Source organism: Homarus americanus, unplaced genomic scaffold (genome assembly GCF_018991925.1).
Source record: "Homarus americanus isolate GMGI-L3 unplaced genomic scaffold, GMGI_Hamer_2.0 scaffold19318, whole genome shotgun sequence".
Classification (NCBI taxonomy): domain Eukaryota; kingdom Metazoa; phylum Arthropoda; class Malacostraca; order Decapoda; family Nephropidae; genus Homarus; species Homarus americanus.
The window spans coordinates 6,334,794-6,362,424 of NW_024732238.1; the positions used below are offsets into that span (position 1 = coordinate 6,334,794).

The window sequence follows — 27,631 nt, forward strand, 5'->3', positions numbered from 1 at the left end:
ACTGTAGTTATCAAGCAATGTAAAAATAAAAAGTTGTTACAATATGCCCACTTTATCTTCCTCCTACACCGTCTTCCATCTTCAGAGCAAACGGTTCTCTTCTCTCCACCATTAATTGCTAATTTAATTAACTATAAATAATCAGTTTTGATGGCAAGTGGTCGCAGCTTCATTATGCAAGCGTCTTTATCCATGCACCATTGGGTACTCTTGACACACAACTATGGGAATTTCTTGACAATTAATTGAGATGGAGACATTTTCAGATCTTTAGATTTGCAACCCCAAGCTTATTTCACCTCAAGATTAACCATCCTAATGCTAACCTAACCTAATCCCCCAGGTACTGTAGCATTAGTGTTTAATAATAAATTGCACCAGAACGTCTCATATGTATGATACTACTCTACTGTATATGTATCAAGAGGATTTTTTCCACAACTGAATATCCAACTTGCAGCCTCAATGACTAATGGTTCAATAGTTTTCGCCATACAGTGTGTACTATATGCAGTGGTCAAAAAGGTTACTGTACATAGGAACCCCAAAATAAAAGACAGTTGAATTTCATATATATATTGCATTATTTATAAACCATTGTTATAATAATAAATAGAAATAATTTACTAACAATATCTCTGTGAAAAATTGCATTCATCTACATAATGCTTTTGTGTGGTAAAATAACTGCATTTATCTTTCGTGAAAAAATACAGTTTGAAGTTTTACAGTACGATTCACTAGGCTACAAAATCAAACCAACAAAAAATAAAATACAGTCAAACATATCTGTTCAAGTTGACAGAGATATAATTCAAGAATGGCATTAACCCTTAAATGGCTGAGTCTTTGCTCTACCCCCCACAAGGAACGTTCACTGATGATGATGGCTACCATTCAAGGGTTAAAACATAATATAAAGATATAAACTAAACATACCAGATACTTATACTACGACCAGAACTAGCAAGGAAAATCTAGTCCAAGTGACAGAAATTACAGTGTTTGATGATGTTATTAACAGCTTCAAGTAAAGTCCCACAACATAAAGATGCATAAAAATAAGCTTACTAATGATTAGAAATAAGCATCCATTAACACCTTGTATTCTTGTTCTCATAACATGTTATTGAACTTTATAACATTCATTAAAAATCAAAATACTGTAACATAAATGTTGATCAAGGTTTTATTTCATTATTCATTCATTCATTTTCAAGATATCAAAAATAATTCTACTACTCCTCCAATTCCGCAATGTTGATAAAAAACTCAAGTACTGACGTGAACCCATAAACAAAATTTAAGTATCAAATATCTAAGTATCACATAAACGTCCTCATTTTGTCAAGTCTTCTTTCGCCCATTACCAATACAGGTTTTAAAATTTACATACATCGACGTTTCCATTGCCAGATATACTACGAATAAGGTAAAATATATGTCCCCTTATTGCTCACACGCGGAACAAGAGTGTACTGGTAAGATCATCAACGGTAGTGTTCAGCTTTTCCCATTCCAGAGTTACAGAAATTCAACTGTTCAAGCAAAGACTAATGGGAAGATATGAATATTGAGCTTTATTGAATTATTATATAGCAAAAGCTTGGGTTGAAACAAGTGCCTGCTAGTGTTATTCACCCAACTGTACTCAAGAGCTGTTACATAGTCATAGCAAAGCTTAAAATACAGTACAGTACCCATCTCCATGCACAAAGATATATGTTAAGACTAACCCTGAAATGGTGAATAAAGCATGCAATTTGTATTTCATTATAAATATATATATTAAGGCATGGAACCACACTTGTACTACTTTGGGTAATTAAATCATATTGCTCTCAAGAATACTTAAATCTCTTACATAATAGATTTGTCAGTTTTCTCCATGTTTCACACAATAAAAGATCAAATATATGTTATCCAGCACATGGAGGTAGGTATGGAGTAATTAAGTGAGTATTATCAACATTAGGTCGAGGAAGATGTGTGTGTGTGTGTGCGCAGCACAGTATGTAGCAGCGTTTCGGTTCATTGCTATGTGCCAAGCTATCTGGACTGTTCTAGGCAATCTTTTCAATGGCAATTACATCTATTCGCTACTTCTGATATTCCTCTATACTCAATGTTACTCTGAACAGCATATGGTGTGGCCAATGAACACTAAACAATATGACAGTAATATACAATGTTTTATATCACTGTATCCTTGCAATTTTGACCCCTCTCAGTACAGACAACTAACACAATACATCATTCATAATATGTACCCTTCTCTGTCATTCTATCCTTATGTTCCTGACAGAGACTTCCCCATTCTCAACACAATACAGCAATGACCAATTTAAGACTCTACAAAATGGTAGCCCAATGTAATCTCCTCCATACCATTCTATCCTTATGCTACTTCTGATGCTCCTCTACAATCATCCGAATCTCAAACCAGTAATATCAATCACTATTTGTCGTAACTTTCTTTCTCTCTTCTCGATACCTTATTCATTGTGGAAGTACAGTAATCTACATCTTAATACAGTATTACAGTCTAAATAAACTTGTTATAGAAGCCAATAGTATAAAACGAAAAAAGTTTTTATTTATACTCCATAAAAAAGTTACAGCTCACTTTTCATTAAGTTATGGACATAAAAAATAACATTTCAATACCTAAATATTACAGAAAAAGGGGTTGACAATCCTTTACCATTGAAACAAAGTACTGTACAATAATTATGAAAAGTTTCTCACGGTAATGTCTACCTCCTACACATGAATACAATAAAATGGCCATAAAACAAATTTAGTTGTTTGAATTACCCCAAATATTTTAATTAAGCATTTAAATGGCAAAATTCTTATTGCATTCACCTACACTCTGAAAACATCATGGTGAAAATTTTAAACATTGGGTAAAATAAACCTACGACAGCACCAAAGAGGGAGAAGTTTAAGATATCAAGGCAAACAACTCTGTGTGTGTGCTCTTTATCCCTTCAAGATCACAATGCCTATATAAACTCCACACAGATTAAACATTTTGTATCATCCTTCATATTCCTCTTCTTACTTTACTTTACTTTCTAGTCTTCCCTCATCTCTTACCTCCTTGCACAACCGATTTTATTATTCAAACATTCTTTTCAAGGTTTTTTTTTATATTTCTAGTGGCCCAACTGCATGTGGTAATTACTAACAAGGGAACAGATTGACCGCCCAAGTGGCTAGTGACCTGCTTTGTGGTGAGAATGATAAATTAAAACTGCAGCACCACAAGACATCTAAACTAATGATGTTTCAAACACTGTGACTTTGTCCTAAACCCAAGAACCTAATGGCATTCACACACATTATGATGTATATATTCTCTGATTTGCAAAAGGAATATGGTGTATTTAACTTGGAGAGCATGACTGCTCACTACACCATACCCAGCCAGGATTAATGTATGCATGTTCATAAATCACAAGTTAACCAAATGCAGGATTAATAGATCTTAACAAGAGCTTCATTTTGTATATATATTTTTCATAACAGTTTTATTGATTCTGTCAGTAAGAATTTGACCAGCCCTAGCATAGTGTAAATAAAATCTGTTCTTAAAGCTTCTTTTATAATTCAAAGCATTGTCCTAGAGAAAATTTTCTATAAAAATATAAATAAATAAATTGGTTGTCACAAGAACAGGAGTAAGGAATTTCTAATGAAGAAATATTATATTTTTACTGTAATTTCATAATGTATGCTTTGTATAGAAATTTGACCGTTGGCTGGAAAACCTAATGATTTCTAACACAAAAGCTTTAGTTTACACTTAAATATATCATCTAAACAATCATATAACATTTCAAAGATTAGCAAACAAACTCATGTGCCCAAATTAACTTATCTGAATTACATAATTTGTAGAAGAGAAGTTTGCATCCCTGAAGTTTTACAGTACTTATACAATCCTATCAGCAATTTCTTTAACCCCTTCACCATCATTTCCATGTGTTCGGGCTGTTGAGCAGAGTGTCAGAGTGTCATTCTTATATTCAAATTCTCCCACTAACTGTTAGGGCTTAGAAACAACATTAACATGAAAATGACTCACTGGTAATCAAGGACTAAGCCTGGAAGACCAATGGTGGGCAGGAAGCAGGGTGTTTTGTCTCAGATATGGAGAAGAAAAATTTGCCCAATTGCATTTCTATACAGTATACAGTAGTTGAAAGTGTGGTGTTAAGTGCATGTGCTAGAACAAGATGTGAACAAACTGCATAGAGAGAAAAGTGAGAGGATAAGCCTGTGTATTATAATATGATAATTAGAAACAAACCTAAGATCAAGTGTAACTACTCACTCCAACTCACTGACTGACAGCATATCACTTTGCACTCCACTCCTATTTTTGTTTACATAGTTCTGTGAAAATACATCATTGGTACAGTGTGTTATCTGTGTATTTAAATATCAAAATTGGGTAACAATAACCACAAGATACAGAGAAACAACTGAAAATGCTAGGCGGTACTTACAATATTTAGTTTACAAAAGGATGGCGTCAGTACCCAGCTGCCTGAGGTTACGTTACTTGGGCATGGGATATTTTATCTCATAAGTCTGTTATTTTATATTTTTGCATCATTTCCTGTGATATTAGACAAAGAGATAACTTCTTTCAACAAATCCAGGTATAAGTAGGATCACTGTATTCAACAGTGAAGGGGTTAAAACAACTGAGCACCGGTATTCTTGGTTTAAATTACTTTATATCCAATTTTTCCTTATAAAAAGTTCAGCATATTTTACACCTGTAAGTAAAATGTAAATGATGAATAAAAGTCACACATGATTCTTAATTTTAACTAATAATATGCCACACTGTATACGATTTATATCCTCAAGTACGTTTGTATGTTAATGCATTCACCAAATACTGCATCTATGTACAGTAGTGTGTAACAGAGTATCAACACTATCATGGACGATCATACCTGTTCCATTTGTAGATCGAAAGGTTCCTCCTCTGAGCCAAGAACAGTCTCTATGTTGTACAAGGAGGCATGGATGATGATGATGAAGAAACTTGCACCTAAAATATTATCCCACAATTAATGACAATTCTTTAGAACTTAAATATAGCTACAGTATTTGAAAAGTACTGTATGAACATTAGAAATATGTGTAAGTATATACTGTACTGTATCCCTAATGAAATGTTAAAAAAATAATGATATAATTTATGGAGGAACTAAAACTGTAATCAGAACTAAAATAAATTCATAATAAAGTTTCAATTTTCAAAATATCTGAAAATAAACTTGAGAAATATGAAGCATTACCACTATGGCTGAAAGATTTAGAAATGTGATAGAAATATAGTTCTCTCTCATGGGTGGGGGTGAAGGAAGAGTAAGAGAAATGGGAACAGTTTAAAGAATAATGTTCTTGAAGAGGCAGCTGTAGTGTGTGTTAGTACAAGAAGGAAATATAAGAAGGTAAGGGTAGATAACAGCACTGATATGATAGCTTATGCAGACAAAGTGAGTCGCATGACAGCAGAACTTAAGGCAACAGATCTATACTTGATGGGAGATAAGTGCACATCTTTAAACTCAAAAGCTTAAGGTTACACTCTACCATACCCCTAGATTCCTCCCTCTTTACTGTATCCATATCTTACCTAAGACCCAAAACAGGACAGCTCCCGCCCCCGCCAAGTAAAAAACAGGCAGGGAAAAGATACCGATGGCAGCGTACTGATGGGCAAGGGACACCTCGTGGCCTCCAATGTTGATTTTCTTCTCAGCATTCTTCAGGGAGATGATGTAGCAAGCACCCAGAGATGCAGCCACAGCTATGAGCAACAGCGGGGAGGTTATCCTGAAAAAAATATATATATTTAATCGTGTTATGAAATTATGAACTAGAAATAAATAATAAAAATATAATAGTGATATGTAGTGTTAGTCTGAAATCAGGTACACAATGTTTGAGAAATTATCATATACTCATCATTAAACATTCCCAGTACAGGTTAGAGTTGGTTTAAAGGATAAAACAAACTACAGTATTAAAAACTCTAGTCCAGAAAGAGGAAATAAACCCTTTCTTAAAATGTACAATTACTGTACTGTATATCTTTTGCTCTCACCATTAAGACACAGTTTGTTCTAAAGACTTACAAGCAGTATATGATAAGGCCAATGAAGACAAACATGTAATTGGACTGGAAGTAGTCAACATTCTTGGCCAGGCGCTTACTCCATCTTTGTACATTTGGTGGAACCTGAAAAAGAAACAGAGGGTCTTAGTAATTTTAAATCATGATTAATATTTTTGAGAAAAGATTCACTTAAAATATTCTCAATACTTTTATCATTTTATGTATATATTCTTTATTATATTATAATTACACATTATACTGTATAGTGCTTCCTACCTAATTCATGAGGTAGACAAATGGCATAGGTGATAACACTGTTTCCTAACTAAAAAAAAAAAAAAAAAAAATACAAGTAATATAAAATGTTTGAAAACTTACTTTGAACTTTTGAGTGTTGACAAAGAGCAGCCAGGGTCGAACGTTCTCACGGCTACGGGTAATCCATTCCCTGGCTGCCGGGGACGCCAGCTGCAGTTGTACGGGAAGCTGCATCAGGAGTCTGAAACACAAGAGAAAAATAGTACTGTGTACTTACAAACCTTCCATAGTAACAAGAACAAGTAATAATTTTGGGGTGATCTGAAAGACTAATATTCTGTATGACACACTAGAATAACATAAAAACAGAAGTACAGTATAGTGGTATAATATCCAAGTACAGTGTATCGGGAATTCAAGAGACAAATAAATAAAACAAAAACAATTGCATGGAAAGATTAAAAGCCCAGAAATAAAGCAGGGAGAAAAGTGACTGAAGCATACATAAAAAATATTCAGGATCTGTATCAAGAACACTATATCTTACAAAACATTCTGATGGTGTGGAAAGATTGTAAATAAACAGATAATACCAAATTTAAATTATAATTCAAGAGTTATAGCCAATGGTAAGACCTTAAAAAAATCCTTTGTTAGGTTTTACTTAAAGACGTGAAGCAGAGCAGAGCAGGGCACAAAGAAAGCTTCCTCGGTGGGTGAGAATAATACTACTGTAGTTTATGAATATACTGTATTAACAAAGGTCTATTGAGAGACTTCCTTTGTTGTTGGATGTAAAGACAAAGAATAGATTAAGTAGGGTGGCCAATCTCTAGACCTGCAGTTATAAATAAATTTTCCCTAAGTATCTAAGCAAATTATACATGAAAATCACTATATCATACATAAAAAACATATACATATATATATATTTAAACTGTATATAATGAATACATATCAATAAACTGTATACGATTTAGATTTATTTAGTATCATTCATCTAAGACACCAATACAAAATATTGAAAGACAAACATATTTTATTTCCTCACAGTGCCCTGACAACACACTCACTGAACCAATTACAATAGTGCTCACCACCAACACCACACCTTCGCCTGAAACTGACAAGCACACCCACCAAGCCACCTGCGTTTACACTGCCTCCAAAGGTACCACCACCACCACCACCACCACAGATGTTTTACACACCTGCACACCTGTTAGTCAGCTTCATGTGAGTCAACAGGTGTCCAAGGTCCAGAACGTAGAATCATTGACTATATAATATTTAATCCTCATGTATCTCTATGTATTAAGCAGTATATCATCTCTATCTTCATGAACTCATTTCTCTATTCATTATTTGTCTGTCTGTCTGTTTTTTCCCCACATTTACATATATTATGCCTGTATATGCACTTCTAAATACATATACTATATCCTGTATATATTTTTATGCTTGAATGTAACTAGTAATAACATTTTCCTACAAACAAAAAAGATGAAAAGGCATTATCATAAACACAAATGACAGACAGACACACACACACACAACAGACAAAGGACACACACATATACAACACACACACACACACACAGAACCTCGTCACATCACAGAGGCTATGGAAATGAACTCACATTATATAAAGAACCAGTGAAAAAAATTTATGCAGCATAATTCCAAGCAAACAATTTAAAAATTCATTAAGATTTTTCCAGACCTCCACCAAACAAGTCACTCTGTAAGGCATCGTCCATCCATGAAAAAATATCAATTGACCTCCACACCATGAAAGAACTGTATAATTAAATAGATAAGATATAAACACAAGTAAATTTATCTAGATCATCTCAAAATTATCCCCTTGTTTATTTCACCTGGGAGGTTAGATTAATGTCAGGGTGTTTAATCAAAGGGTGAAATATGCATGGGTGAGAGTAATCATCAGGTGATCCATTTCTTTTTAACTGATACTGTACATAATCACTTAATACCTATAGCAGAAAGAGCAATCAAAAACAAAGTCAAATTAAAGACCTCATCTCAGTTATAGGATTAAAGGTTATAATAATGAACAAAATTAAAGGTGCAGTAAATATCCACACACACTCATGCTAGAGAATCCATATGACCTAATTTTGAAAACCACTCCAGCAAGCTTCAGCATAAGTAAACACATGATGTTCCAAATTACCACCAGGAAAGGAACAAGTGTGAGGTTTGTACGAACTCAAGACAGATAAACTATTCAATACTATGTACTGTACTGTATGGTCTTCACACCACAGATGACTCACTTCTTAACACCCCCCGGCTCTTGGAAGGAGGAATTTTCCATGCTAAATGGGTTGGATATCACCTCCTCTGAAACAGCTGTGGTCTCACTGTAGCCAACACCACAGAGAACAGAGTGGGGGTGAGGTGGCAGGTGTTAATGATGGTAACAAGTGATTATTTTAGGAAAACATCATACATGCAACTAAAACAAATTATTTACAATGGTTTATACAAAATACAGAAACAATACAAACAATACAGTATTATCAATATACAGGATCCAAACAAAAGGGTTTCAAAATTCTAATAAAACAAATATATTCCCACTAGGTAACTCTGACATTTAACCCAGAATACACTAATCAACAGGTGTTTGGAGTATAGATTCTATGTCAATGCCACATAACTTCCCCTACTATTCCAGAAAATCTCTACACTACTTTTAAGGCACAATGTACACAGACTAGTCTCTAAATCTAGATACAAAAAATATATACCTGTATACCTAAAAGTAACACTGTACATTACAAGTAACTTTACACACCCAGGTTTAAGTGTTTAACAAAATATCACAAGACTGAATGTTTGATTTCACTGATGACATTCAAGAATATAAAAACAAACAATAAAAGACAAGCTGTAAAATAATGTTGATAATGATGATGATGATGTAGAAGAATGTTTGTGTTCCTCAGCACATACAGAGACACATGAAAAAATGGATGACTTGGGGAAGGAAGGTTAGGAATGATAGATAAAGAATACTTGGCTATTTTTTTATTACAGAAGCATTGGAATAATGACTAAGTTGACATTTACTCCCAGCTAAGAGTCATCATACTCAAGGGGGTTAAGTCATCATACTCAAGTGGATAAGTTATCATAATCAAGGGGGTCCGACTAATTACCCAAATGTACCCAAATATAGCCGGAATGACGTCAAATAATGGTCCTAGATGAATAAATCAGACTGCCAATCACTTCTCGACTAGTATTTGGTGTCACAAAGTCACAAAAAAATGGAAAACTTACTTTAATCTGAGTTAATAGATCGCGTGCATGTACCGACGGAGCGAGGAATTACCCAAATGTAGTCGCAATGAAGTCAAATAATGGTCCTAGATGAATAAATCGGACTGCCAATCACTTCTCGACTAGTATTTGGTGTCACAAAGTCACAAAAAATTGGTAAACTTAATTTAATCTGAGTTAATAGAACAAGTGCATGTACCTAACCTAACCTCGACTAGTATTTGGTGTCACGAAGTCACAAAAAGTTGGTAAAGTTAATATAATCTGAGTTAATAGAACAAGTGCATGTACCTAACCTAACCTAACCTAATCTAATCTAATCTAATCTAATCTAATCTAATCTAATCTAATCTAATCTAACCTAACCCAACACAACTCAGATTAAATTAAGTTTACCAATTTTTTTTTTACTTTATGACACCAAATAATAATCGAGAAGTGATTCACAGCCCGAATTACGCTTGTACGACCATCATTTGAATTCATTGCGGCTACATTTGGGTACATTTGGGTAATTCCTTGCTCTGTTGGTACATGCACGCGATCTATTAACTCAGATTAAAGTAAGTTTTCCAATTTTTTGTGACTTTCTGACACCAAATACTAGTCGAGAAGTGATTAGCAGTCCGATTTATTCATGTAGGACCATTATTTGACTTCATTCCGGCTATATTTGGGTACATTTGGGTAATTAGTCGGACCGTAATCAAGGGGGTAAGTTATCATACTCAAGGGGGTAACTCATCATAATCAAAGGATAAATCATTGTACTCAAGGGGTTAAGGGACAAGGCATGTGAACAAGTGGATGATGGAAGAACCAAAGAGTAATGTGGATATTTGGATAGGTAATGAATGATTTCCTTGAAACTAGTAATACAGATTGAGTGAACATAGAGCAGATCACTATGTATTTATAAACGTTTAAAATACACAAAAGAGAAGTGAAAATGAGGAGCATATATGAACCTTATTGAGAGAACATTGTTTAGGAAAGATTACATTAATCAATTTAGTATGGGGAAATGAAAACAAGGATTATTTTTAGAGTATTCAAGTAACTGAAACAATAACCTAACCTAACCATTAACAACACAGTCCATCAATACGGCTGTCGTATCTATCTATATGAAGTGTGATTTTTGGCGTACGGCTGCCATACCTTTATCCACAATGGTACACAGTAATATTGTATGAGAATATACGTATGTGATACAGCCCTTAGTGTTGGAGGATTAAGTATACATATTACTCAGTAGTCCATTCTAATTAAAATCTGATAGAGCAAAATAATGTATCTTTTAATTTAAATAGCCAAAGTACTGATGGGTCATTGGTATAGGGTTTAAAGGCCAACCACTATATATCTTCCTGAATTTTAATGGCAATATCTTCCAGCTCTTAAAACAATTCTGATTAAATTCTCTTAGGGTACATTTCTAAAAAATTGTTATAGTGTTTTGTTAGATCTGTCAAAAATATACTTGGGAGCAGAGCAAATGACGAGTGCACTAATACATAACCATTCTACATAATTCACGTTATTTCCGACCAAGATAACATAACATAAGATAAAAGACTTACAACATCCATTCAATAAACCTTACCCTGACTTAGGAGATTCTTTTAATTTGCTAGTAACGTCAATATCCCCTGATATATCTATTTCCACGTCACCTGGGGCTCCCGACATGATGGCCTGGAGTGTTTACAAATGATAAAAAAAAGATGAAAGAAGAATGAAGGTTTCCAATAGTACTGAGACACTACTTGAACCTCTGTGTTGTGGCCACCAGTCACCTGAGAGAGTTGGATTCTTCTCGTGACGTGTCAGAGTCAGTCATCTATAGCCCGCGGGGAATGTGGTATTTAAATGACTATTTCCTGTTATGATGACTTTAAACTCATCGCTTGTAATTAATATTTGTCAATTATAGATATGTGATGTTAAAGGCTACTTATATATTATTGCTTAGAGTCTTGAGTGTAGTTGTGAAGTATAAATTACGACATGTGATATTATTTCCTCGTAAAAACTACATTAGATTAGTTTTAAGAAGTTACAGTATTTCTCACTTATGCTATATTTTAATGTTTTAGAAATTATTTCATATCTAGTATATGAATGACATATTTATTTTTCACAGCAAATACGAATTATGAAACACGTGAACACTACACATTTGTTTATAAACAAAAAGCACTTTAAATCCAACCCAATGGAGGTTTTAATTGGTGGGTTATTTTTCTGTTTCACCACTGGTTCTTGGATATTACGTTTTTAACTGAATTTGTAAGCTATACACTATAATCGCAATGTTTTCAGTTAAAGTAATATATACTGTATATATATAACGCTTCCTTCGTCTCACAGTTATGACAAGTAGATGTACAACAACGTGTCAGAGATTATTGTGGTGACTACACAAGGAAAATAGAGCAAAATATTGAACATTTTCCCGGATGTATTGTTGTTGCCTTTGTTTTTATTATTCAGTACTTATTTAAGAATAACGATTTCTACATACATTTTGTCCATCTTATTATCTTGGTATTTTAGGCTCTATCGATGAGGCTTTTAACTGTTTCAGAATGAACCGCGAAATACAAAAATAGACTTCTACTCATGCATCGTAATCAGTGTAAATTCAGCGATCCTTTATACGTATTCTAATTACAGATATCCCTTTAATTAGTAAAATAAAGTGTGAATAAAAGAGACTATTTAATATTTAGAAGACTATAAGGAAAGTAAGTACAGTGATGGTGGTGCAGGGGTAACGCGCGTCTCTCTGTGGACAAGGGGTGACTTAAATAAGTTTGTAAATACCTTAGAGGGCAGTACTCAGTCGAGAGTTATACCTGGAGCTGGAGGACGCCCGCTCAGCTAGGGATCCCAGTTCAAGGCTGAAGAAGTCACAAGTTAACAACCTGTTAAGACAATCTTTTTCGGAGTGAGAGTTGTGAACTGTTGTAATAACCTGTAAGGGAGTGTTGTGACGGCACCGTGTGAGAGCTCATTGGAGACCAGACTTGACCAACACTGGAGCAGGTTCAGATACATTCTGGAGCCAGTACATGCCTAGTACTTCCCAACAGTGTGTAACAGACATGACAGACCGCCTACGCGGCTAACAGACCGATCAGTGACGAAGAGGAAATTTCCAGTCACGAGGATCTCTTATTCATGCCATTATCTGTACAATAATATATTAAAGGTTCTCAGAGCTCATTGTATCAACTGTCAAAGGAATTTACCATAAAAGTCAAAGGTTAAGGATTAAGGTCAATTTTACGATATTCACCCGACAGTATCTGAATCGAGGATCTAAATTCCCGTAGACTTTATAAACATGAAACCAAAGAAAACTGTAGCTGTTGTGAGAGGGTAAACTATCCTAATGTACTACACCTCCCATATAACTCGTTTACACACATTTACTGTTAATACAAGTGATGATAAAAGGCTTTTTAAAGGACATCTTGGTTTATCTTGTAGTAACCCGCTTGTGACAGGTACGGATGATGATTTCGCGCCTTTAATCACCACACACTGCTTGCGGTCATGTAGAAAGTCTTCTATCCACGCTAGGTCATTTCCGCGAATTCCGTACCCTACCAGTTTGATTTTCAGCCTTTCGTGGGGTACACTGTCGAAAGCCTTGGCAAAATCTAGGTAAATATTGTCGATATTACAACCACGTCCCATCGGGATACCACAGGGCAGTGTATTGGGCCCGTTGTTGTTTGTTTGTTTCATAAATGACTTGCCTGACGTTGTACACTCCTCCATGCAAATGTTCGCGGATGACGCCAAGTTATTTCGGGAAAACAAGAACCAATCGGACTGTGAAGAGCTGCAGAAGGATCTCTGTGAGCTCCAAGAATGGTCGAAGAAATGGCTGCTGAGATTCAATGTCACGAAGTGTAAGAGGATGCACCTGGGGGGTACCAACGGTAAGGAGGCGTATCATATGTCCCAACGGGATGGAAAAACTGCACTATTTGAGACTGAATGTGAGAAGCACCTAGGTGTGTATGTTGACAATGAGCTGAAGTTCTCGGGCCATTGCGAGAAGAAGGTAAATCAGTCAAATAAATTATTAGGTCACAGGAAACTAATGAGGTAAGTACAGTAGGATTGATTAGTACAATACACTACATGAAAGCCCAGGTAAGCTGAACCAAAATACGAAAAGTGTACCACATCCAGGTATGAATTTAATTGATTTTATGACTGATGTACAGTTGCTTGCACTTATACCTATGTGATACAGTGGCTGCATTCAGGGTTGTTGGTTTAGATCACATTGTTTTCCAAGTTGGGATGCTAATGTTTTATTGGTACTGTATGTTTCTTTCCCAACAATCTAAACGGGATGGCTATACAGTATTTCCCTTTATTTACAACACAAACCAAATAGAATATGCATTTCTCCATTTTTTTTTTCTCTGGTTTCACCTAACCTTTCCACTCCTGATTCGGTGCATCTTTCATATTTGAATCCTTGGTGTTTCTTGAGGCCTTGAACAGGACGTCATGGGTGGGCGAGGCTTAGAAACAACGTGTTGGGGTTAAGTACTGATCGTTCTGCTTGTTTATGATGCGACACAGTGATAATATTAACCAAAAAATATCTACATTAATGACGAACTTTTCAAGGTACATGATCTTCACTTATCAAATCAAGTTAATTTATCTATCTATCTATCTATCTATCTATACACTGAATACGTTGAGTCACTCTTCTCCATACAATCTAACACTCTTCAACACTATTGCCTTGACTGTCCCACTATCAGGGACCTCTTACCACAGGGGAGGAGAGTCACTAACCACTATATGTCACCACTTATGCAGAACCTAGTGAAGACGGTGTGTGAACAAGAGCTAGAACACTTCAAAGTCACCAGCAGTTGGGATTCAATCGTAGATAAGCACCTAAAGGGGTATGACCTAAGTTAAATATAGAGGAGATATCTGGAGTTAATTGAGGTCACAGGAGCTAATTGAGGTCACAGGAGTTAATTGAGGTCACAGGAGTTAATTAAGGTCACGGGAGTTAATTAAGGTCACAACAATAAAGAAGCTATCGGTACAGGAATCTACTATCAAAGGTAGTTTCTTTGATGACATGTAGTGATTTCTTGGAACAGCCTACAAGAGTATGCTGTGAGACAGTAGTAAGACAAAAATTGCTTCAACAATAACTCATCTAATGGACTGAACAGCTACATGACTTAATAGTGAGTTACCTTGTGTTCTCTGGCGGGTAAATTTTCCAACATTACAACCTGGAAACTCTTTTCATATTTCCTCCCGGTCTTAGGGAAACTTGTCAACGTCTTGTAGTACAGTTCTGCTTCCTTGTGCGAAACCTGAACGCGTTGTTGTGGCTTATGAAAACACTAACTTGGTGTCCAGTGGTAGACTCAATTCCATTATGGTCATTTAACTTGTGGCCTTGTTATGGAGCGCAACACCATGCGCTATTGTTTCTAATCCTGGCTTTTGTTTATGCTTTTGTTTGTTTACATCTTGTGTTTACTACTTCACAAACAATAGTCTCACTCATTGAGCCAAAGCTGTCAAGAGGATTATAAAAGAAAAAATATTATTTTTTTGTACATGAAATTTATTGACACTGCACCTGTATATACTATTAAATACATTCTCCACTGTAGACTGTTATCCACCGTATATAAAGTTATCTTAGTGGTATAATGATCACCACACGATCACCCGGGTAGTTATCAAACATCCCACAACCTTCAGCTCACCAGTGTCAATTTTGAATGATGTAACACTTATTATTACTTTACGTACTTGATTAAATTAATATGAAAAATAAAAAATAAATTATCCGTTGAGGCTGAGTATTTAGATTTCAGCCTCGATAAATGAATTACAAGAGAGATGTAATGGGACACTTAGCTGTAGACTTTCAAGTATGGGAGAATGAGGCAATTTTATTAATTTATTTTACACCTAAACTACAACTACTTTACTTTTAACTGTATAAAATATAATAAACTCAAATCATATATTATCTATCTACAAAAAAAAAAAAACATTACTCAAATTCCATTATTAATTTATTCCACAAAAACAAATAAACACTATATTATAATCTGGCTATACATATACGACAACACTGGTAGGTTGATGTACTACCCAAGCACCGCCGTGAGATCATCATACCACAAGGGAAAATAAAACCTGATAAATAAATCTCCTTTTTTTCATTAAGGCATCAAGTGTTAGAGGATGTGTGTGTAACTACGTCGATACAGCCTATTTATATCAGTAATCTCTAACATATCAAAGCTCTTAGGGGTGTAATTCTCATTTATTCTAATCATAAAATTCTATCAGTTGGTTCTACAAGAGGTGCATGTGATAAAGACGGTACAAAAAGCATGATAGGTTAAAATTGTTAGTTATAAAGTTAAATATTCCCATAAGGGTTATTAACATGACTGAAGACTAACGTGTGAAACTGATTATTATGAAACTAATTTATCGTCATTTGCTCTTTTTTTTAATATTCTTTAACCTTCAAAATGAGTGAGTGTCTTATTAAGTACTGAAGGTAGAAGTAAACCTTTCAACATATCTACGGTGTTTAATAACCTTAAAATCGTAAGTAATATAACTGTTAAGAATCTAATCGTATTTTTTTTCCAGGTAATATATTTTTTTTTACTCTGAGATGTCTTTTTTGCAAGTATTTTCACGAGTTAAAATTAAATGAATCACAACCTAGCAGTAACATCTTCACTCGCTATATAACTTCAAATTTGATATTTTGTGACTCATTAAATAACCGACCTTGAAATAGGAATCTCTTAAAATGATGACCTTAATAAGAAAAGAAACATATCAACTAAGGCGTAAATTCCATCCTCGTCAAAACACACACACATACCAAAACAAAAGAACACGTTATTATTATCTATATATATGATTTTTTTTTTTAAGATATAAACTTGTCTCTCATTTTGCCATACACATTATTGAAGCAGGCACACATAGTTGTTTAGTACGAGGTTTGACAACATATATACAAATATTCCTATGTGTATTTCCTGACTGTAGGAAGAGTGAGTGATGGGTTTACTCATTTTAGACAGCTGTTCAGACGGACTATTGTGGCTATACCATTGGTCGGGGTTTACAATGTTAATTAAGGGGGTTTACAATGTTAATTAAGGGGGTTTACAATGTTAATTAAGGGGGTTTACAATGTTAATTAAAGGGGGTTTACAATGTTAATTAAGGTGGTTTACAATGTTAATTAAAGGGGGTTTACAATGTTAATTAAAGGATTTACAATGTTAATTAAGAGGTTTACAATGTTAATTAAGAGGTTTATAATGTTAATTAAGAGGTTTACAATGTTAATTAAGGGGTTTACAAGGTTAATTAAGGGGTTTACAATGTTAATTAAGAGGTTTACAATGTTAATTAAGAGGTTTACAATGTTAATTAAGGGATTTACAATGTTAATTAAGAGGTTTACAATGTTAATTAAGAGGTTTACAATGTTAATTAAGAGGTTTACAATGTTAATTAAGAGGTTTACAAGGTTAAGTTTACTATTACGCTTTCCACGACTCTGAATTAGTAAGACATTGGTCACTCGGCATTAGTTTTTTGGTCGTGGTAATTGACGTGACACACACACACATACACACAACCAAGGTGACTAACAACACTTCACATCTTCCTACAACCAGTTACCTTAAAACACACATAATGACCCAGTAATATAATAATAATAATCACCTCAAAGAACATTATCAGTATGAAGCTAAACTACATCCATTGTGTATATGAGAGAGAGAGAGAGAGAGAGAGAGAGAGAGAGAGAGAGAGAGAGAGAGAGAGAGAGAGAGAGAGAGAGTTAATCCTGTATACAAATTAGCTTTTTATAGAATTGTGCATTGAAGGGTAATATTTCCCTTTATTCTTCAGTATATCAAACATTACAAATAATTCTTTTGAAAGTTTTAAAAGCCTTTACTAGTTGCATTATTGAAGGGGAGGGGGGAGGGGGTAACTACAGCGTACACTACACGAAGCATCATTTATTATTATCACAGGAACCATTTAATATTTGTCCATGAAAAAACAAACAAAATTTTAGTCTCTCGTGTGATTAAGTGTGTCTAGGTTACATGATATAATAACTTAAAATAACTTGGATTATTTCGAAATTTCTATATTATTTTACCATTTCTGTTTATGTGAATTTTTATTTAAACATAAGTGTGTATTAATGTCCACTTTACGATAATATATATTGATCTAAATTTCCGTATCTATCTTATCTCACGTTTGTCTGAATGTATACACAGTTCCTGTACTATATAAACAGCCAACGTGATAGACCTTATCTTCCTCACACTCACCAAAATATCTATACACGACTATGGAAGACAAATACCCAGATTTTTATATATAAACAATACAAATCTGGGTAGTCGTAGTTGATAGTCGTGTCATTATTTTCACCGCCGGAGTTGTTTATATATTCCTTGTTAGTTTTTATCTCACTCAAAGACACGCAAAACATCTCATACTTAAATATTTACATAATTCCTGAATTTTTCTAAAGTGAAGTCATTAGCAGCGTACGTACATACATACATACAGGTGAGAGTGTGAGAGAGCAGATTAAAAGGTGTAATGGTGTACACTGTGCTGCTCTAAACAGTCAAATATAATGATAATATAAACAAGAGACGTTTAATCCACACTGATACTTGTTACAGCGGGTGTTATAGCCTAGGACTACCTGATGATTCGGCACCCTACATTACTTCACCTGTTGATTACGTTAGGTTAGGTTTGCGTTAGGAAGGTTAATGGTGCACTAAGCTAGGGGGAGTTAATGTTAAGGTGCACTAAGCTGGGGGAGTTAATGTTAAGGTGCACTAAGCTGGGGGAGTTAATGTTAAGGTGCACTAAGCTGGGGGGAGTTAATGTTAAGGTGCACTAAGCTGGGGTGAGTTAATGTTAAGGTGCACTAAGCTGGGGTGAGTTAATCTTCAGGTGACCCATTTTCTATATTATCATCTCAATGTTCTGTTTTTGAGGACACGAACTAAACGTGTAATGAGTGGTCCTGAACAACCGTGACCTGACGATGATCATCTTATAGTCTCAGACTGACTATGCCACGAGGCACTTGTTAGACACACACACACACACACACACACACACACACACACACACACACACACACACACACACACACACACACACACACACTGCCTGCTGCTTGATACACACACACACACACACACACACACACACACACACACACGGTATTAACACTAAGCATCTGAAATGTCTCTGGACTTCTTAGCTATAATACACAAAACATCAACTAATATTAATCTTTTTTGTTTTTGGTCCAGCAGGTCACTGATGGCGAAGCGGTGACAACACTAAAAATACGTCCAGTATAGTCTGTCTTGATGATGGCAACAGAACAAAAAACAAGAACTATTTCCTCATAGATACAATCAAGAGGTGATTCATTCACTAATTCACAACACACAGTTAAAAACAAAATCACCCAACTAAAAAAAAAAAAAAAAAAAAAAAACTTCTCTATACTTATAAAACTTGATTCAATAACTAGTAAACTACAGACAGACACACACACACACATAGATATATTAAATAGTTACTTATACTACCACTTAAGACTGTGACACTACATCTGTCATAGGTACTCAGCGCACTTATACAGTCCACGACAAAAACACTTACATTATCCGGGTTGAGTGTGTGGGTGAGACAGTCATTAATTCCTGGGTAATATTTCTCTACCACCCGTCAATTATTGTCTAGTATATCCTATGCAGTTTGGATAATGTTTACTACTAATTCGTGAAGTGGGAGGGCATCAGGCATCATGGGACATCAGGGGGCATCAAGGGGGGCATCAGGGGGGGGGGCATCAGGGACGAGGATAATGCCATTCAAGATCAAGGAGAGTAACCCCATCACATAAACACATCCTTAAATAAACTCACAATACAATGACCGATAAACCTTGTATATCAAAGGCACTCAAAAAATACACCCAATCTCTACCTTTCCCTTCACCTTCTTCCTCGTCCATTACATTAAAAACATGATTGTCTCACCTCAAACATTATTCACCCTACTTATTTTTTTTGGGCTTTAATACATTTAAGCTGATACATGACATGGTATTTTTTTTCCTCAGTGTTGAAGCTTCAGTATTCCTCATTGACGTGTGGGGAATCTTTTTTTTTTTTTCCCCATACTCAAAAAAAGATAATATTTCATTGTGTCACTATGGTAGCTATCAAGGTGGTCTTCCCTCTGAGGATTCAACACCAAGGAGGGAACGGAGCATTAAAATATATATATATATATATAGAAAGAGCAAGACGGCATGTACTGTACAGGTCTCTGGACTCTTATAAAAGAACCGAAGGACTTGCAGGAACATTAATCAGACTATTTGCCATTTATTTAAACCACATCTTTGGAGGCAGTCACTGAGAATTCGTGATGTATCCTCAGTGAGCTTTAATGACCCAGAGTAAGACTTGATAAAACACGAGAGGAAGACAGGAGGATAAAATGAAGTGTACAAAGAGCATCACGTTATAGACATACATGAATAATAAATTAGGAAGTTACTTGATAATGTTATGATGGTGGGTTTTGTTTTTTTAAAGAATATGTTGACAGTGGAGGTTAATGGTCTGTACAAAGAAGACTCACAAGTTGTTATCATGTCAGCTGAGAAACTTCCTGGTAAATCTCTTGAATGGTGGACAAATATTCACCTGATTTGAGGACATATTTGTATCTCTATCCTTAACCCCCATTTGAATAATTTTGTACCAGTGGTGATCTAGAGAGTTTAACCCTACAGACAACACTATAAAATTCTTCGGTAGCCTCTTAAAAAACTATCTATACAAAATTGTGTTGAAAAAATATGACACAACGGACGAAGGATGTTGACAATCCTACCAAGACGACAGGAATCACAGTGTTCATTCTGACATTTATCGATCACCCCGAGTATAGATAATTTTTTTTGAGGGGGGGGGGGGGCTTCTATAACAACATCATAACATCTTTCAACTTCTAATATAGCCTCTTCCTATAGTTAACCACTAGCACGTGATAGCTGAATAAAAAGTTACGAAAGTTATAGATTAGGAATTATAAAATATATTCATAGGGCCATAATAATTCAGTACCAAGATGTATTTGTACAGAAAAAAAACTCAGTACTGAATACAATAGCGTTCATAAATACAATATATATTCAGTAGTTTTCTTAATGTTAATAAAAAACATTACAGACTAAACAGTGTCTTTAAGGATTCATATATGGAGTACTGATGCCTTCATTTTTTGGTCAATAGCCAATCACTTTACCTAACCCACTAACTCATTTAAGTGAAGGCAACACCCGTACATCATGTGTGTGTGTGTCTGTGTTATATCTCTCTATTTGGGATTATGTTCCAAGGCTATAAAGTATCCCCCATAAAACTGTACACGAGAGAACACGATATATTTCAACGTCAGAGAGGAGATAATCTTCTCTAGACGTCAAATCTATATTTTCTACAACACTTGCTTCCTATACGCTGTGTGTGAGAGAGAGAGAGAGTGAGAGAGATACCAGGTTACCTATAATTTAATAACCCATTTCTCTATCTTCTAATGTAAACAAGATCTTATATATTGATAATATATATCTATAAAAAAATCAAGAAAAATCTATAATCATTCCAAGATATTAATCAAGTATAATTATTGTTGCACACGAGATGGAAAAAAATTAGTTCTTGGTATAAATTTAATTTCCTGTTGCATTAAAAGGTAGTCTGATGACGTCATTGCGAGTGTTTAGTTTTGATATGTATAAATGAATACGAATAAATACCTGTATACTTAAATATTAACAACTGCATCATAATTATGTACCATGTCATTAATTATTCTGGGATTCTCAAAATTATGCCGTTTGTGTTGTTATAATAATGGTCAGTACAACACCTTATATAATTCTTCTCATGATACCTTAACGATAATGGTCCGTATATAAACAGGTCTTGTATGTACTGTATAATAATGCTCAACTTGACCCCATAAACATAATTATTGTATTCGTTCATTAAACTCGGTTCTATTCCGTATAGAAATTTCCTCTGAGGGAAATTTATCAAAATATAGTCACCTGAAATTCATTATTCTTGTACTCACTACTATAAGAACTTTTTTTTATATATTATTTTAAAAGTTAAGGCTATTATTTTTTTTCTCTCATTCAATAGTTACAACGTCATCAGCCTTCCTTCCTTCATGAACTATAGGCAAGTTATCCATTGAAATTCATTATCCACGTTTTCTCTTCATTTCCCGTTTTCTAATTTTATTTTAATTTTAATATTTTCTTTCTATTTGTGTTTAGACGATTTCCCGCCGTTCTATATTTTTTGTCTTGTATCATTCTTTCTCTCTCTGTTATCGGTTATTCATTCTTCGTATCTGTACAGTATTCTAACTTTGGTCCCAGTTATTTTATTCTCCTGTTTTCTCTCTCTCCTTCGTTTGGTATTTTTATCCTTTGATCTATCTATCTTAGGGAGTGAGATACAAACACCTTAATACATGGATAATGAACCATCAACCCAGCGCTAAGTTCAGAGGTGCTGATGACGTCACAACAGTATACGTGATTCGCAGCGAGTTGGTGATTTTTGCCGGAAGGAATGACGGGAAGGACTCGCGGGTGAGTAGGTGGTGTTGGGGGCGAGTAGATGAGAGAGCTTTTTTACTAGAGGTATTTACTATTTAGCTCTTATAAATATGCATCTCTGGAACTTCTATACACTCGTACTTGGATATATAAAATGATGTAATTGTACTCTTAAACACGTATATAATATCTGAATTTAAATCTCATGTTGTCGTTGTATCTGAAGCGGTAATATTCGTTAAAAAGTCCTGAATATTTTGCATTAGGTACAGTCCAATTCACGAGTGCGTTTACAGGGACTCGTCATATAAACATTCCACAAATCATTCCCTTTAAAATATTTGATTTAATGCGGTTTTAATTTGATTCCATAGAATGTTTATTATTGCGAGTTTCCTTCTGTAGAATGTAAACAAACACAGGGTTGAGACATTGCACAGATCCTGACGAGTTCCTGTAAACGCACGAGTGAAGGGGACTGACTGACTGTATATGGATAATTAATCAGTATAGTGCAAAGTCTATTCTCTTCTATTGTTCATCTATTGTTCAACTTTGCGAGTCAAATTTTAATGAGTGACGCTTTGAATTTCAGAGCGGATACGGTTTATGTAGAGGTATTAATGGGAGTTTAATTTTTTTGTGTTTGTGAAAGGGGTCGCGTTTTTTAGTGTTTGTGAAAGGGATCGTTCTTTTTTTTTTTTTTTAGTTTTCTTTGAGGTTCGTGTTTTTTTTTCTTTCAGTCTCTTGCGAAGTTTCAGTCAAGTGGAGTGAAAGCGAGGAGTTCTTTCCCGTGTTTCCTTCCTGCATTGGTCTACTCTACTGGGCACACCTGTCCATTACTACACACCTGTCCATTACTACACACCTGTCCACTACTACACACCTGTCCATTACTACACACCTGTCCATTACTACACACCTGTCCACTACTACACACCTGTCCACTACTACACACCTGTCCACTACTACACACCTGTTCATTACCCCACACCCGTTAAAAAGTCTCCAATCAACTCTTCACTACACTAGACACACCTTTTCAGCTATAGAGAGAACACAGCTTTCGACTGACATAGCTTTTGAGTACCTGACGTGATTTATAGCTTGGCATGTCTTTTGAGTAACTTGATATGTTTTAAAGCTACTTTGCCATGAGGGTCTTGACAGCCTATCAAAGCTATACCTACCAGATAAACCTTTCAGCTAATTGTTGAATACCTTTTTAACCAAACTAACATAGCTTTTTTTACCGTTGGAAATAGATTTTAAAACCATGGACATAGTTTTTAAGAATGGTTGTAGTTTTAAATGAAATTCTATCGCTTTTAACGAACTGCCATAGCTTTTAACGAATTAACATAGATTATAACGAATTGCCATAGCTTATAACGAATTGCAATAGCTTTTAACGAATTGCAATAGCTTATAACGAATTGCCATAGCTTATAACGAACCCACATAGTATTACACATCCTTATACAGATCGGTTCAACCACTTCCCAACGCCCAAGTGAGTCCACAATAAGAACTCTCTATAGTACTGTATTCACCTACCTTCCTAAAGTCAACTACAGATGAAAAAATAACTTTGTACTTAACACAATTACATCAGTATTTTTTTTTCTTCCTCTACTACGTATCATACTTCACAAAAATAGCCATAAGTTGTTCAAAATGCAGGAGATTAAACCATTTTATATATATTTAAACCCTTTGAGGACGATGGTTTAAGGTATCTTGAAGGGGGATAAATATTTTAAGAGAGTTTTGTTAAACCATCGTCCTTAAAGAGTTAAAGAGACCATAGCAAGGGGTTCAATATTATGCATGGTTGGATTTTTGGAACGTACGTGTGTGTGTGTGTGTATATATATGTGTGTGTGTGTGTGTGTGTGTGTGTGTGTGTGTGTGTGTGTAGTCTTCGTTTCATGCCATATTTAAACCCCTTAATACATATATAACTGTTAATTGGTTGACTTAATCCTCTACGTCATCTGGGTTATAATGTACACAGTCTACAGTACACTAATTGGGAGTTGTGTCACCTGTATAACAAAACACATACAGGTGACATACTATCACCCATATGTTGTACAAATTATCATCATACACATTATCTTCATCACCATTATTACATTATCATCATCGTCAATTATCAGATTGTGTTATCGTCATCGTTAATTAGGATATATGATTGGTTGGGGGCTATCTGATATATGATTGGTTGGGGGCTATCTGATATATGATTGGTTGGGGGCTATCTGATATATGATTGGTTGGGGGCTATCTGATATATGATTGGTTGGGGGCTATCTGATATATGATTGGTTGGGGGCTATCTGACACGTGATTGGTCTGCTATTTGAGATGGTCAGGTTAAATTGAATATCTAAAAACCATATCATAATAATCCGCCATATTACAAAATTCCCAAACTGTTCTGTCCACGTCTAGAAATCGCGCCAAGGTTCCGAAAACGGGCGCAAGGAAATATGGCGTATGATTAGGTACTGTGGATATATATATGACATGGATACGTGTATATAAACTGTAAATACTCACATTTATGTATATACGCCTTATATTCCACATCAAGTTGACATAGAGAGTTGTAAGAGAGGGACAACAAATCCTTATATTGGATCTCATGTCGGTTAAGTTTATAAACACTATGAATACGGACTTAACTCACTGAACCTGATGCTCACTTGTTTCTTAATCGCATATAAACAAAGGAAGAATGTTCATAGCATCTGATGTATAGTGAATATAAACACAAATGAAGAATTATTAAGATAATAATAATAATAATAATAATAATAATAATAATAATAATAATAATAATAATAATAATAATAACAATACAATAATAATAATAATAATAATAATAATGACATTAAATATACAAAACAATTTCAATTGCTCTTGTAAACCCAAACTCCGTGAGTACTATGACTGAGCTCCTTGAGTACGATAGCATATACTTTTGAGGAAGATGACACTGTACTCAGGGTTTAAGCCATCGTACTCAAGCAGATGGTTATGTGGTCAAAATGGATGACATATATTAGGTTCTGTAGTGATGGATGATACGTGTTACGTTCTGTAGTGGTGATGGACGATACGTGTTACGTTCTGTAGTAGTGATGGATGATACGTGTTACGTTCTGTAGTGTGTGTGTGTGTGGTTGGCTGTAATTTATGGGAGGTGTTGGGCAGGACGGTGACTGACTGAGGGACAGATGGGTAGAGGGAGGGAGAGGACAGGAGGGTGTTGTGGTGGACGGGTGTGGGGAGGGAGCACAGGGGTTAAGGATCACTGGAGGAGAGTGAGGGTGGTGGGTGGAGGATCTACAGCTCGTACACGTCTTTCTTGTGATGGTGTTTAGGGCGGCGCGACTCCTTGCTCCTGGGGATCTTGGCGTGGGCGTGGGTGGGTGGGCGGTGATCGCGGGCGGAGGCGGTAGTGTACATGTTGTAGCCTGGGATGATATGCACGCGTACGTCACTGGCTGGTCGCGCCGCTGCTGCTGCGGCGGCGGCCGCCGCTGCTGCGGCCTCCCCACCCCGACCGCGGCGGGAGAGTGAGACGGAGGTCTTGCAGCAGCAATAGTGGAACAGCTGGACGTAGGCCTCACGGAAGGGCTTGTGGGCGGCGTAGATGAAGCTGGAGGCCGTGGCGGCCACGATGGGTAACCAGGCTACGCCCGTCCTCAGAGGGTCGTCTGTCCACCAGTCCCCGGCCACACCGGCCACCCAGCATCCCCCGGCCGCCGCCGTCACCACCAGGTTGGTGCCGGTGAGGGCCAGATCCCGCGTGAGGGCCTGCGGGGGCTTCATGGTGGGGGGCATGGGGCGCCTGGGTCCTCCCCGCCCCGCCAGCAGTGTGTGTGTGTGTATACTGAGAGCTGTCACCAGCGGCACCGCCACCAGTGCCACACCCACTGCCGACGTGAAGGCCATGTGGGAGGAGGGGCGGGCCGGGGGTCCTTGGGCGCAATGCATGGGCGCCAGGCCCGTCATCCATTGTGTGATGGTGATGACGAGCGCAGAAACCCAAGATACGCCCACCATGACGGCCAGCATCGCCACGCCCACACTACGACCCGCTACCCGTGCCGAGTTCTCCCAGGCGAGGGACGGTAAAGTAAGCAGGGTGGCGTGGGCGGCCAGGGTGGTAAGTAGCCATGATGCACAACACACGGGTGTCGGCCGTGACCAACCAGCAAGCAGTGCCACCACCCACGACGGCAGTACACCCGAGCTCACCACCAGCCCAGCCAACATCACGTTCACCACCAACACGTTCCCTGCAACACACAACATAGTTAGTACTTTCCCTGCAACACAGTCACGTTAGGGTAGGTTAGGTTAAATCAGGTCAAGTTAGTTTGGGAGTTTAAGTTAGTTTAGGTTAGGTTAGGTTTGGAAAAATCAGGTCAAGTTAGTATGGACAGCTTAGTTTAGGTACACAGCGTGACTCATTTCCATTTAGACAGTGCTGCCACCTGGTGATAGAACACATAAACTACCAACGTAAACACACAATGTCCACCGACCTTTGACTTACTTAAAAAAAAAAAGAGCAAAAATTACCCGCATGATGGAACTGGCCGCCATTTGCATCCTGTTTTTTCAACTATTTTTAATTGTTGACGAGACACACACACACACACACACACACAATCTCGCTGTCAGTCTCGCTAAATCGACCTGTACAAGAATTTATCCAAACACCTTTGTCTGACTATAACATCCAATTATTAATGCCACTTCGCCAATCTCCCTTAAAACAGCATCATGTTCAAAGAGATTAGATTAAATTAAGCGAGATTAGGTTTAGATAAGACAAAATTAAATCAAGCTAGATTAGTCATCCAATGAAATAATCTGGTGAGGAAGGGGAGGGGAGATGGAGTGGAGGAGGAGGGGAGGAGGTGGGGAGTAGGAGAGGAAGTAGAGGGGAGGTGGAGGTGAGGTCTAATCATCATATAATCCATTAGCAAATATCACCTAACCTAACCTAACCTAACCTAACCTAACCTAACCTAAACTAAACTAAACTAAACTAACCTAAACTAACCTAACCTAACCCAACCTAAACTAACCTAACCTAACCTAACCTAACCCACTACAGG

General features: G+C 36.3%; 2 protein-coding genes across 3 annotated transcripts in view; both read right to left on the reverse strand.

Annotated features, from left to right (window-relative positions):
• Positions 1-560: 560 nt before the first annotated feature.
• On the reverse strand, positions 561-11,462 carry LOC121868400 (prenylated Rab acceptor protein 1-like). Of its 2 annotated transcripts, XM_042369005.1 has the most exons (7): positions 11,325-11,462; positions 8,707-8,793; positions 6,527-6,647; positions 6,168-6,271; positions 5,666-5,865; positions 4,977-5,074; positions 561-4,793 (listed from the first exon to the last, which is right to left on the reverse strand). In XM_042369005.1, the coding sequence occupies exons 1-7, from the start codon at positions 11,408-11,410 to the stop codon at positions 4,788-4,790; spliced, it is 702 nt and encodes a 233-aa protein (XP_042224939.1). In that variant the 5' UTR covers positions 11,411-11,462; the 3' UTR covers positions 561-4,787. The 2 variants fall into 2 exon arrangements, with proteins under 2 accessions (XP_042224939.1, XP_042224940.1); XM_042369006.1 differs by lacking the exon at positions 8,707-8,793 and having other exon boundaries at positions 11,325-11,446.
• Positions 11,463-23,179: 11,717 nt separating this feature from the next.
• LOC121868401 overlaps positions 23,180-27,631 on the reverse strand; it is an 89,771-nt gene continuing 85,319 nt past the window's right edge. Inside the window, exon 3 of the mRNA XM_042369007.1 lies at positions 23,180-26,803. Within this exon, the coding sequence (XP_042224941.1) occupies positions 25,845-26,803 (959 nt within the window). The 3' untranslated portion in view covers positions 23,180-25,844. The remainder of the gene's footprint in view (positions 26,804-27,631) is intronic.